Source organism: Poecilia latipinna, unplaced genomic scaffold (genome assembly GCF_001443285.1).
Source record: "Poecilia latipinna isolate Pla-1442-1.1 unplaced genomic scaffold, P_latipinna-1.0 Scaffold1537, whole genome shotgun sequence".
Classification (NCBI taxonomy): Eukaryota; Metazoa; Chordata; class Actinopteri; order Cyprinodontiformes; family Poeciliidae; genus Poecilia; species Poecilia latipinna.
In genome coordinates this window covers 118,518-130,201 of record NW_015114153.1, presented here as the reverse complement: position 1 = coordinate 130,201, position 11,684 = coordinate 118,518, and the positions used below count along the sequence as shown (strand labels likewise).

General features: G+C 37.6%; 1 protein-coding gene across 2 annotated transcripts in view; it reads left to right on the top strand.

Moving 5' to 3' along the window:
• Positions 1-7,631: 7,631 nt before the first annotated feature.
• The window catches only part of nucks1a (nuclear casein kinase and cyclin-dependent kinase substrate 1a), a 19,756-nt gene continuing 15,703 nt past the window's right edge, over positions 7,632-11,684 (top strand). The window contains exon 1 of one of the 2 annotated variants that reach the window (XM_015058396.1): positions 7,632-7,946. In XM_015058396.1, the coding sequence (XP_014913882.1) occupies positions 7,930-7,946 (17 nt within the window). In that variant the 5' untranslated portion in view covers positions 7,632-7,929. The remainder of the gene's footprint in view (positions 7,947-11,684) is intronic. The other variant, XM_015058395.1, reaches the window with a different exon arrangement.

The window sequence follows — 11,684 nt, the reverse complement described above, 5'->3', positions numbered from 1 at the left end:
ATGGAAAGTTGTGGTTTATTTTTTACATAAAATTTTTTTTTTATTTTTTTTTTTTTTTTTTTTTTTGTTATCCCCCCCCCCCAACAGATTTCAGGCTGTTGTTCAGCTGGGTTCTACAATGTTGACTATTTGCAACCTAATCACACTGAGGCGCCAGGATGGATATCAGAAGTAAGGCCAGGGAGTATTGAACAAAGCAACTAAGACTGTACAGTATTTGCTTTTTAAGTAACTTTTAAAAAAAAGTAACTATTCATAAACTATACTCAAGGTTTCTACTTGCTAATTTGTCGGTAGAGGTAGCTCACCTAGTTGTATAGACTAACAGTATTTTCAAAAGTTGGAAACAGTTAGCTTAGAAACCGGCCCAGAGCTTCTCCTTCCTGATGTGTTCGTTGATTTGATCAAATCACTGATTTTACCTGAATTTACGCCACATGATTTCTACCACTATGTCATAAATGGCATTTTCTCTTCCACTGGCTTATTTGGTTTGCGTCCTTGTCTGTAGCTGAAACTGATGACTATTTGATTTTTACAATGAAATCAGCTAAATTAACTCTTTCATGCATGAATTATGATCCTTTGTGTCAAGATTTTTCTCTATTTTTTTTTCTTAAAGTATAAAAAAGGGTAGGAAAAAAAATTTGTAAAAAAAATAATAATAATAATAATTATTACATTTTTTTTAGGTGTAATTTTCTCCAAATACAAAGTTGTTATTTGAAAAATGCATCAGTAGTATTGTTCTTTAGGGACTTCTGACGTCACAATATTTTTTTACCTGCAAGAGTCGTCTACAGTAGAAGGAGGCACAGGGTTGGTTGGCATGCTTTTTGTCTGTCGGCCATATTGGATTAAACAAAAATAATTTATTGCATTTACCGCTAATGACCAGTAGTTAACAGTGTATTTTATGATGCATTAGTGTCCACTTCAGGAATCTGTGTGCATTTATAACATAAAAATCCACAAGAAGCACAAGAAAATGGCTTTTAGACAGCTGTAGTGACCACTATGCATGAAAGGGTTAAAGCGATACTAGGCTACCAACTGTTTTTGACCAACTTTATGGGATTAACACGTGTTCAAGTCATTCTGATGAGTGTGAAGTCATGTCCAAAGGGTCGATGTAGCTTACATTAAAAGTGGAAAAGGTCCAGAAATGATTGATCTTTGTCTCTATTTTTATGTCTCAAACATCTGGTATTTTAAAACTGGTTTGTGGACTCTTTTATACATGGCATAAATCCATGCTACTGGTTGTTTGTCTCTGTGTTTGTTCTTTGATGAACTGGTGACCTGTTTAGCCTGCAGTCCACTTCCTGCCTACTGACAGCCGATGACAGCTGCCCCATCACCCAAAAACAGTCAGGAGGTGTTGAAAACAAATGATGTGATAAATGTAAAGGAAAAGTAAAGAGAAAGAAAGCACTTTTTTATCTTATACACGTAGTCACCCAAGTCTAATAATGGAAATGAGTCTGCAGTAGAGAGTGGATGAAGACGTTAAGGAAATGCTTGGTCCTGACTGACTCACCCAGCAAAGACAGCTGTCAGCTGAACCGACTGCAAGACTCCTTCAACAAGGGGGATCAACACAGTGGCTGTTTCCAGTCAGTAAAGTGATTAGACCATAAGAATATAGGTTATAAACTCACCAATCGTCATTGAGGCACCTACCTTCTCACACATACAAGCTGTTTTGTATGAACTTGTATTTAGTTCATACAAAACATGAGGTAAATACTTACCAATAGAAGAGAATATTTAAATTATAAAATGCATTGTAATGGAGTTTTATTTCTTTATAAATGTTGTCCCAGCATATATAATTGCTTATCGTTTTCCACTGGTAATACTTCTGTCATAATGTGCGGTTGGGAGGTGGTGAGGTAGACGCGGTGGACCCAGGTTGTTGAGTAAATGATGATAGTTTTTAATGACAAAGAGTACAGAATCCAGGAAGCACAAATGAGCAAAGACTAGGAGCTCAATCTCTGGTAGCAACTGGTAGCAGGCAAAGGACCAAACTGACATAAAATGACAGTTGGGTCCTTGTGACACGACACACAACAAGGACCCAACAGGGAAACACAGACACAGGGTGAGATTAAATACACCAGGGAGTAAGCAATAGACAGCTGGAGACAATCGAGTGGTAGGCGGGACAACATGAAGACTCCGCTGAACACAGAAACCTAAATTAACACACAGAAAAACCAAATCCTCACAACTTCTTCCAGACTCAGGCGTTCTGAAAGTCCTGTCTGTCTATATTTTCACTCAGAGAGCCTCCAGACTCTTCCTGCAGCAGGCAGCCGCTCTGCTGGCCTGCAGAAGTCCAAAGTCCAGTATGGCGGTCTGTTTCTTTGTTTGTATAAAGTCCAATAGGTAAATTCCAGGCAAACATTTCACATTCTCTCTGAAAGAGATTTAATAAATTCTGGAGTGTTTTTTTTTTTTTTTTTTTTTTACTATTCTTTAGGAGAATTGCACAATGTATCTCATTTATTGACAAAAATCAATCTGCAAACATTAATAAGTCCTAGAACAAGAAAAAGAAACTATCCAACTTTGTGTTCACTGCTAAATGTTTCCAAAATTCTAACTAGGCACTGGAAACATTTTGACTATAATTCTATCTAAGGATCAGTCATAATTTATAAAAGAAAAATAAAATAAAATCTTGACAAACATAATCTTAGAGATTTTTTTTTGTCAGTGATGAACAGTGATGTTGGGTTGAATAAGTTTATATTTGTAAATTTCAGTCCAGTATGACTGCAATCACCAAATAATGTTTTTTGTCACGCTGGATTCTATAATCTCAGTTTACCTTAGGGAAAGTTAGTCCAAATTCCTCTTAAACAAATCTGTTTTGTTAACGTAACATTCTCAAAGGGACACAAACGGTCTTAAAAAGCTCCAAGCAATTACTATGAATAAAGACATTTCAAAAATTTTATAAATGAACAAGATTTAAGCAAATATCTAAGAATGTGAACCAAAATATTTTGCTAAAAGGAACTATCTCAAGATCTTTCTTAAAAGAGTTTTATTGGCTTTATGTCTTATTTGTATATTTCTTTAAAGTTTTATTTTTTTTGTAGTCATTCGGTCTTCATCATTCTTTCATCTTTTACTTTGTAGTTTAGTAGAGTGTTACTAGCTTAGTGGGTTTGTAGATTTGGAACCGTTTCAGATAGGTTTGTTTTGTATATTTACTTTCTGCAGGAAGTTTGGATGTTCTCCCTTGTCTCTCCATTAGATTCTAAAGAGCCAAGAATTTTGTGGATTTTTCAAGATTTATATATTCACACATTGATTATTTATGAGTGTGTTGCACTGCAGTAGACACAGCCAGCCTGGGGATGTCAGTGCTACACAGATAAAGAAACAGTAGGACGCTCCAGGAGTCGAGCATTTCAGTAAAAATCTCGAGCTGCAGATCTTTAAAGTGAACCCATAATCACTTTAGCTGTGCAAAAGATCAGGCTGCCAGCCAAAATATCAACACCGACATCATTATTACTTTTAAGTGATGTTTCTTCTCGGTACAGTGAAGTAACAGCCACTATGTTTCATGTTATTAAATCTATATCAAGGATTAAAATCAGCAGTGTTCAGCCTGATGGAGTCTCTACTGCAAAGATCAACCTGGAGAAAGATCCAGAAACAGCTCGCGAAGGAATGACAAGAGAGGCTGGAGTTAGTCTCCCGGTTGCCATGGAAACATACCTGCTTCTCAGCAAAGCATCATCAGTGAACTCAGACAGAAGTGGAGGGAATTGGGGAGTGAACGAGAGAGACAGGCGATGCAGCGCATTTTAACCAAATCTCTCAACAAGTAAACAGCCAATCAGAATTCAGGGCCTCTCCCAAAATCCTGCTCTGCTGACCCAAAAACACACATGCATACAAACAGCGTGATCGGAATAACTCGCATTCCAAAGAAGCCCTCAGCACAGCCTGCAATTTGATAGAACCTACTCACACTCGCCGCGTGTGGGTGGAAATTCAATGAGGTTATGAAAACAACAAAGGTTACCTCCAAAAGTCTCAGCTGGAGTTTTCAAAACAAGAATGCATTTATACATATTTGGATGACACATTATGAGTTTTTTATTTCTTTTTACAGCATAAATCAGACTTGATCAGTTGATCAAACAGGATGACACCAGCTGCGTTTCCATTACAAATGTGTGCAAAACTTGGTCGATATTCTGATTTTGCAATTGCAGTGTTTCCACTAAATAAGAAATACAATTAAAATCACACGCGAATAAGTTTGTGCATGCGATAAGTCATTAAGAGAGCTCAGTGCGGCATAATCCAAGTACTTCCTCTTGCCTTCTCTTTGTGGTCTGCACCAGCGGCAACATGTTGACCATGTGATGCCAAAAACCAAATTCATCCTAGTGCCAAAACGTTTTATTGAAATTTGCCATGTTTCCATTACAATAGTTCATTTTTGAAATGTCAAAGAACGCAAACTGACATGGCTTTCTAGCTGTGTTCTCACCAGCTGGTGAAGTAACTTGTATTTGCTTAATAAATTGTGATAACACACTGAAATAAGCAAAGAAATGACAGGAATAACTTGGGATTCTTTTAATTTTTTTATTTTTTGGCTGTTGTTTCAATTCTGTTCTATTCAATTCTCATTCTGCTCAACTGAAGTACAGTACACGATCTGGACACAAGTGTTTTTGCCCTTTTTCCCTCTGGGTGGCGCTAAAGGAGTACGAGCAACAGAATATGCAGCTTTGTTTCCCTGACTGTCAAGTGTTGAACACTACTGAAAATGGCTCCATACTGTACCACTTCTAACTTTACATTTTAATCACTTTTATTGTACTACTTTTAGGTAACATTAATTTATTTCCGGTGTTTATGTGTTTACTGGTCTTAACTGTGTAACTGGAACTTGTCAGGTCACTCACTGATGTTGGACAACCAGACCTGGCTCGCAGTCTCCATTTAAATTCATTCCTGACATATTTGTTCAAGATCAGGACTCGGTGCAGGTTAGTCGAGTCGGACAGCACACTCGCTCATCGATGCCGTTGTGAAAGAATAAAATTGGCAAACAACCCCACACCAAAATCTGTGTCACACTTGGCACAATGCAGACAGACGAGTCAGAAACGGCCAGACTCAGGGATGTCCAAAATGTTTGTCACATGGAACAAAATGATCGAATCAGAAGTACTGGCAGGCCAAGAACAAAATGAAATGAAGTAAAATCAAGTAAAAAAGGTCATCCATGTTGGTAGGAAAAGGAATGTTATTAGTTGTAGATTGAAAAATTAAAATGGATTTTTCACGTTTGCCTTATTAAAAGAAAAGCGCATTTAGTTTTCAAAAACATTTTGGCTCGATTGAACAAATTTATTCTCAGAACAAGAACAGGGTTTGGGTCACTTTCTTTCAAAACATTTGCTATACTTAGTCAAGTATAATAAAACAGTCAAATAAAAGCTGGTGTGGGTGCAGCAAAGTAAGTTTACCTGCAGTAAACGTCTCTGGATAGACGTGGATCTACTTAATGTAAAGGCTCGGCTATATAAACACCAATACTTTGTGTCATGTGTAACATTTTCCGTTGTGCTTGTGATTATAATTTGTATTAGCTGAAACTGAAATCTGAAGATCCTTGGACAAAGGATGAAGATCAGAACTGCCAGGAAGAGGAGAGAAACTTCAGATGAAGTGAAAGATGAAGAACGTTTGGTCAGATGATCAACTGTACCTAAAGACAGCTGCTGACAGAAGACATTGGAAAATGACGTCCCATTAAAATTACACATAATCAAATATTCATGATGTTGCATTTTATTTTGTGCTAGTTTTCTTTTTATTTATAAAGGGACTGCCTTCAAGTAAAAGCTGTTCTAGACCAACACGTTCACATATGAGAAATGTCTGAGGAACCAAGATACTTGGACATCTCATCCTGAGGGTGTTGATGCTTACTAAATCTACATAGCAGTTAGTTTGTTCATATTTCCTTTGCAAATAATTCATATAAAATTCTTCTGATTACCACAAAAAGATGAATTACAGACACCTGTGGTGTCTGTAATTCTAGGCCAGCGGCTTGCAGCCTGCAGTTCCAAGATTGATAAAGAACTTGCAAAGGTTTTTAAGTACAGATATACTAAAAAAAAAAAAAAAACGTAGGTTTTAACTGATTTGTCATTGAATAATTACAATGAATTTCCACAACAGAATGACATTAAATGTACCAGCGCTATATTTCTATATCCAATTATTGATAAGTTGGAAACAATGTGCTTTTTTTTATACATTGTTTTCCACAAATATTAACATCCCATTGAAGACAGAGGATTCATGCTCTTTTTGCAAAAATGATCTGTTTTTCTTCATTTTAAAACCCAAAAGTGTAACTAATGTGGCAGTTATTTAAAAAAAAAAAAAAAAGTTGACACATCTACAATTATCGAAAATTATATATGAGCAAAAATGACTGCTTGGATTATAAAGGTCTGACTAAACTAAACTTAAAGTTTTGGGCTACTATTTCAAATGAAACGCTTAGCACAAGGATATCAGTGATTGATAGAGGAAAATAATTTTGAATATCTTAGCCAGAGTTCAGAATTCAGTGTGACAGAAAAAGGGGGGGAGAGGGTTACATCAAGAGGGCAGCGGAAAAGGAATGCAAGGCAAGGTGGCCAAATACTGCCGACTCAAGATGTGGGACGATGATATAGCATCCTATCAAAGAAAACTACTGAAGTTAAATCAAAAGGTGCTTCAACTGAGAATTGTGATGAATGAATCAGATTGATGTAGCTAATTAATTTCATGCTTTGGGGTTATTGTGGCTTTTTTATTTCTTTTTTTCCAAAATATTTGTTTGGTTTTGGGATAAACTGTAAAGGCATACTCATGAGCATGTGTTCTCATATCAGAGAGCAACTGTAAGGCTACATATCTGAATTGTTTTTTTGTTTAGATTTTATTTCTCAAAGAATTTCAAAGTCCTGCCATTTTACAATTATGTGTTACTTTGTTTTGGTCTATTCAATAAAATTCACATAAAATTTCATTTTATATATTAAATCCATTTTTACAAAAGTTGAGGTTTTTCTCATTTTTCTCAGCACGTGTAAAAAAAAACAGCATATATAGGTTTTTTTTTTTTTTCCAAAGAAACCCTACATTTATAATTAGAAGCTGTAATGTAAATCAGGATTTAAGCTGTAATGCAGAAGGACCTGCTACCTGCATATCCTGCTACTGCAGTCTGCAAGGTGAGACAGAAGAAAGTCATTCCCGGTAGTGGTGCAGTCAAAGGTGGTCATTTAAATCATATGTACATAATGTCTTTGCACTCTTGAACGTATGATTGCATTGTCGCTTTATAGTCTTCAGGGACCCACACTGAATTGGATGTTTGCATCCAACCGGAGGGCCTCTTTTTGTTTTCTCAACAGTGAGATGTCAACCTACCGTGCTAACGGGGAGGGTGGGGGCGGAGGCTAGCATGTAAAAATTCTCTGACGAGCAGCAAACACATGCAATAAAAGGAAAAGTCGTCGTTCAAATTAGCCAATGGTGACCTGAGAAGGACGTGTTGCTGCTCTGAAGGTCCGTAGGGGGCGGTACTGGCCAGTGAGGACCGTCCCCTTAATACCACCTGGTTTGGTTGCACACAAGCTGCAGTTTCAGTTTGTTTTATTCACCATTTTGAGTAGCTGAAGGTAAAAAATAAGAATATTTGTGTTTGGTGAGCGAAACCTGGACGTCCTCTTATTTTCACGCGCTAGCTCGGACGGTGGAGTCGCGCGGCAGCCTCGCGCCTCTCAGTGTTGTGCAGAGCGGGAATCTTATTTCTTTTACCCCCCCTCCCTGTTCTTTTTCTTCTCCCGTCTCTAACCTCCACAGTATTCCTGCAAAATGTCAAGACCAGTGAGGTAGGTGTGCTCGTTTCGTCTCGTTCCCTCTCTGTGAGTTAAATAACGCCACTCGTTGTCTGGCTTCACCGATAACATGCACGCTCTCCACCATGTTGGCCTTAATGAGCCGCCAATGGATTCATTTCATGAAAAAATAATGGAGGTGTGTTACTGAGTGTTTTTCCTGTGGGCACGCTCTCTTTCTAACATGGATCCCAGCGGGGTGGTCTGCACGCGCAACCCGCCGCTGCGTCGTGTCTGTCTGCTGCTTTTCAAGCGGATCCATGATGAGTATTGTTGACTCTCATGTAGGCCAAGCGTTACATTCATCGGTGTGATTCAGCCAGCTCTGGTCGGTTAAACCAGGCCTGGCGATATTTTTCCCTCCGTTAGCTGAGAATGAGAATATGGCTACCCATTCATCCAGGGGAGGTTCTAACACGCAGCCAAGTTGCCCCCCCTCGCCATAGAGGGAGGAAAAAAAATCCCCGGAGTAGGTGGTGGTTGGCCTTAGGATTTGATCTTGTTAGCGCGCATGCTGGTCATGTCGGTGCAGCACTCGCCATTATTGTCGCTTTCACAGCTTTTTTTGTGCTAAGGTAATACGCAGCCGGATTATGTTGTACAAAAATGTCGTCGTCGTGAGGGTTGAAGGGGGTGGGGGGAAAGGAAAAAAACGAGCGGGTACATTTTCAGCGCTGTAAATTAACACTGCTGGCTGATGTCACGAGGAGGCGGAGAAGTACAAAAAGTCACCACACCCCCTCCATCCCCCTCCGCCCCTCCAGCGCCAGATCCCTGCTGTGATGGCAGGGCATGAGGTGTCCCTGCGCTCTTTAATCCAAATTAAAATGCCCTCCAGCTTGATTAGAAGCCAGTTTGTCGCGACATACTTTAGTCTTTAAATCTTTTCTTTCTTCTGGAATCTAAGTGATGTGTTTTTTTGTTTGTTTAGCAAGTACTTTGGAATAACTGTTTCTGTTTTTATTTTATTGAGCAACTTCTTTTGCAGTTTGTCATAATTATGTGTATCGATCCAGCTTTCATTGAGTATCATGACACCAGAGTTAATTTTGAAAGCACATTTTAGTTTTAGTCAATTTAGCAATCTTAGTCTTTTTAGTCATACAGTGGATCCCCATCTATTTGCGGTTCATTCTTTTTCTATGGAATGTAACTCCAAATTATAACTAGAAAATTTGTCTATATATATATATATATATTTTTTTTTTTTAATAAATGCAGCCTTGGAAGCTGGAATACATGGGCGCTGTGCTATTTGACACACTATTGGCTGACATTTATTATTATTTATTATTGCTGATTGGCTGTACCCGACAAGCAGAAATAAGGAAGACTGTAGATGTTCACTTCTGCTGTAGTGTGAAGATAGTTTCTATTGTGCATATCTATGCATATTGAACTTTAATAATTGGTAGTTCTAAGCGTTTTGGTCTCAAGCATTTGCAGGCTTCAGGTGGTGGTTGTATTCTTAATGCCACCACCAGGGGACAGAGCAACAAGATGAAGAGAGCTTGTCTTGACTATGGCAACTTAGTGGCTTTTTTCTAGAGAGGAGCAAGCCTGGTGATAGCGACTCGATTGGTGAATGTCAAAACTGGATTGTTTTGATGTTAATTTCTGACCTAACAAAGTGGACCTCTGACAGGCGTGAGGTAGGACTGAGAGATATATGGCTGAAAAACATATCACAATAAGGATTTCATATCAGTCAATAAAAATATATTGATTAGTTGTTGTTGTTTTTTTAATAGATAAAGTCTTGCCAAACTGGTGACATTTCCTGGAAACTGTTTTTAGCTTTTAGTAATTATGAGGCACTGTGGCAAAGCCTGAAACTGTTCAGTAGGTTGTTGCTAGGTAACCAAAGAGTGAGTGAGTGAGTTTGTTGATGCCACCAATCTTGCTTAGCTGGTCGTGAGAGGTTGAGCAGCTAAAGCCTTTCCTCTGCCTACATCCCCCAGAATGCTGAGTGCTTCTAGATCAGAGACATTATTGAACATTCTGTCGGATGTTTTTCTAGCGATATCGATCACATCTATCGTATCTAGATGTATTATTGATTTATTGTCCATGCCTAGTTAAGGGTGAATATTACTCGCAAAGAGATAGTCTCTTAGAAGATCCAAGTCATATGCAGGATGTGTAAAATAGAAAAGGCATCTTTTTAAAAACAGGAGGCATTATATTACGCCTTTTGACCTGGAGGTGGAGGTAAAACTACACAAGATACCAAAAACCTATTAAGCTAGTTACACTAACAGTTACCCCAAACTTAGAAAAGGTTAATACCGACTATTACTAGTGAAGATTTTAGTACTATCAAGAGTCATTGAGAATCAGGTGTTTTGTGCTGTGAACTAGTCTTTTAACATGTGACCTCGAATATGCTTCACTGAAACACTGATTCATACACACTCCTGTGAGACCAGAACGAAGTGATGGAAAAAGGTCTAAAAAATAAAAATATAACTTTTATATGATGCACATGGAAATTCATGGAGCGTTGCTGTTATTCCCCATCATCAACTTTTCCTATTCTAGCCATTTTTGTTGACCCAACAAATGGAGTGAATGAAAACAGTTTAACAAATTAATAGGCAGTGATCCACATTTATTATTCAAGCCTCACAAATGTAACAAGCAGCTGTGGTTCAGCAGAACATTGAATGGGTTTTACAAGTCAAAAAAAAAGAAGTATTTTGCCACCATTGTTTTAAAGTACTAAAACATCATGTGCAAAACCAAGAATCTGACATTTTTAACATTTTAATAGAAAATCTCCCTATTGAAAATGCTTTGAAGTGAACTAAGCACAAAAGTATGTCACATAAAAAGCCTGCAAACAGTAAAAGTTTGTGTACACTTCTATAAAGATCAAGACCTTTACTTTTTATTTTCTGCATCTGGTACAGATGTTAGACCCCCCACAAAGAAAAAGAAAGCAAAGTTAATCCATGTTTCTGATGAGACATGTTTCTATAAGTTGTCGTCACATTTATCCTTACACTTCCTGTCAACCGAGTACTGACAAAACGTACAGATTTTTTACATTCATAAGCATTGCTAGCCTTGTGCTAAGCTTAGAGTTTTTCTTTTTGTTTCAGTGAATGTTTATTTTCTTTTTTCCACCATGGCTGACTGGTTTATTCTGTCTGTGTGGAGAGGAGAGCTAACCCAAGCCCCACCTGACCAGGTCATAATAGAGAAATGTGCGATAATGATATGACTTTTGATAAACAATTTAAGAAGTGTTATTGTATTTCTGTGTTTGGTTTATAACAAACATAACCCAGATAAGGAGTAGTCTTGTCAATGTACAGGGGACAAAAAATGTAAAATAATTATTGCCATTGCTGCATATTATTAGAAAATCTTGCGATGGCCATATTAGTTGCCGGATATGCCTATTTTCTTTCCAATATATATCATGTTTATTGCATACATATTATTTTCATTGCAATATTGCTAAATTTGCTTCATTTTGTGCAGCCTCAATTGCAAGAAAGCTTTCTTTTCCTGTGTTCTACTGAGATATGTAGAAATATCAACAATTACCGTAAATGCTATTTTTGCCACAAGTGGTCAGATATTAAAGCCAGTACATTCAAATAGTTGGTCATTTTAAAAGTTGTTTCCCTAAACATGCTCATTTATGAGAGACTGAAAAAAAACATATGGAATAGATTAGGGCTGAAACGATTCCTCGAATGATTCGAGTACCTCGATTACTAA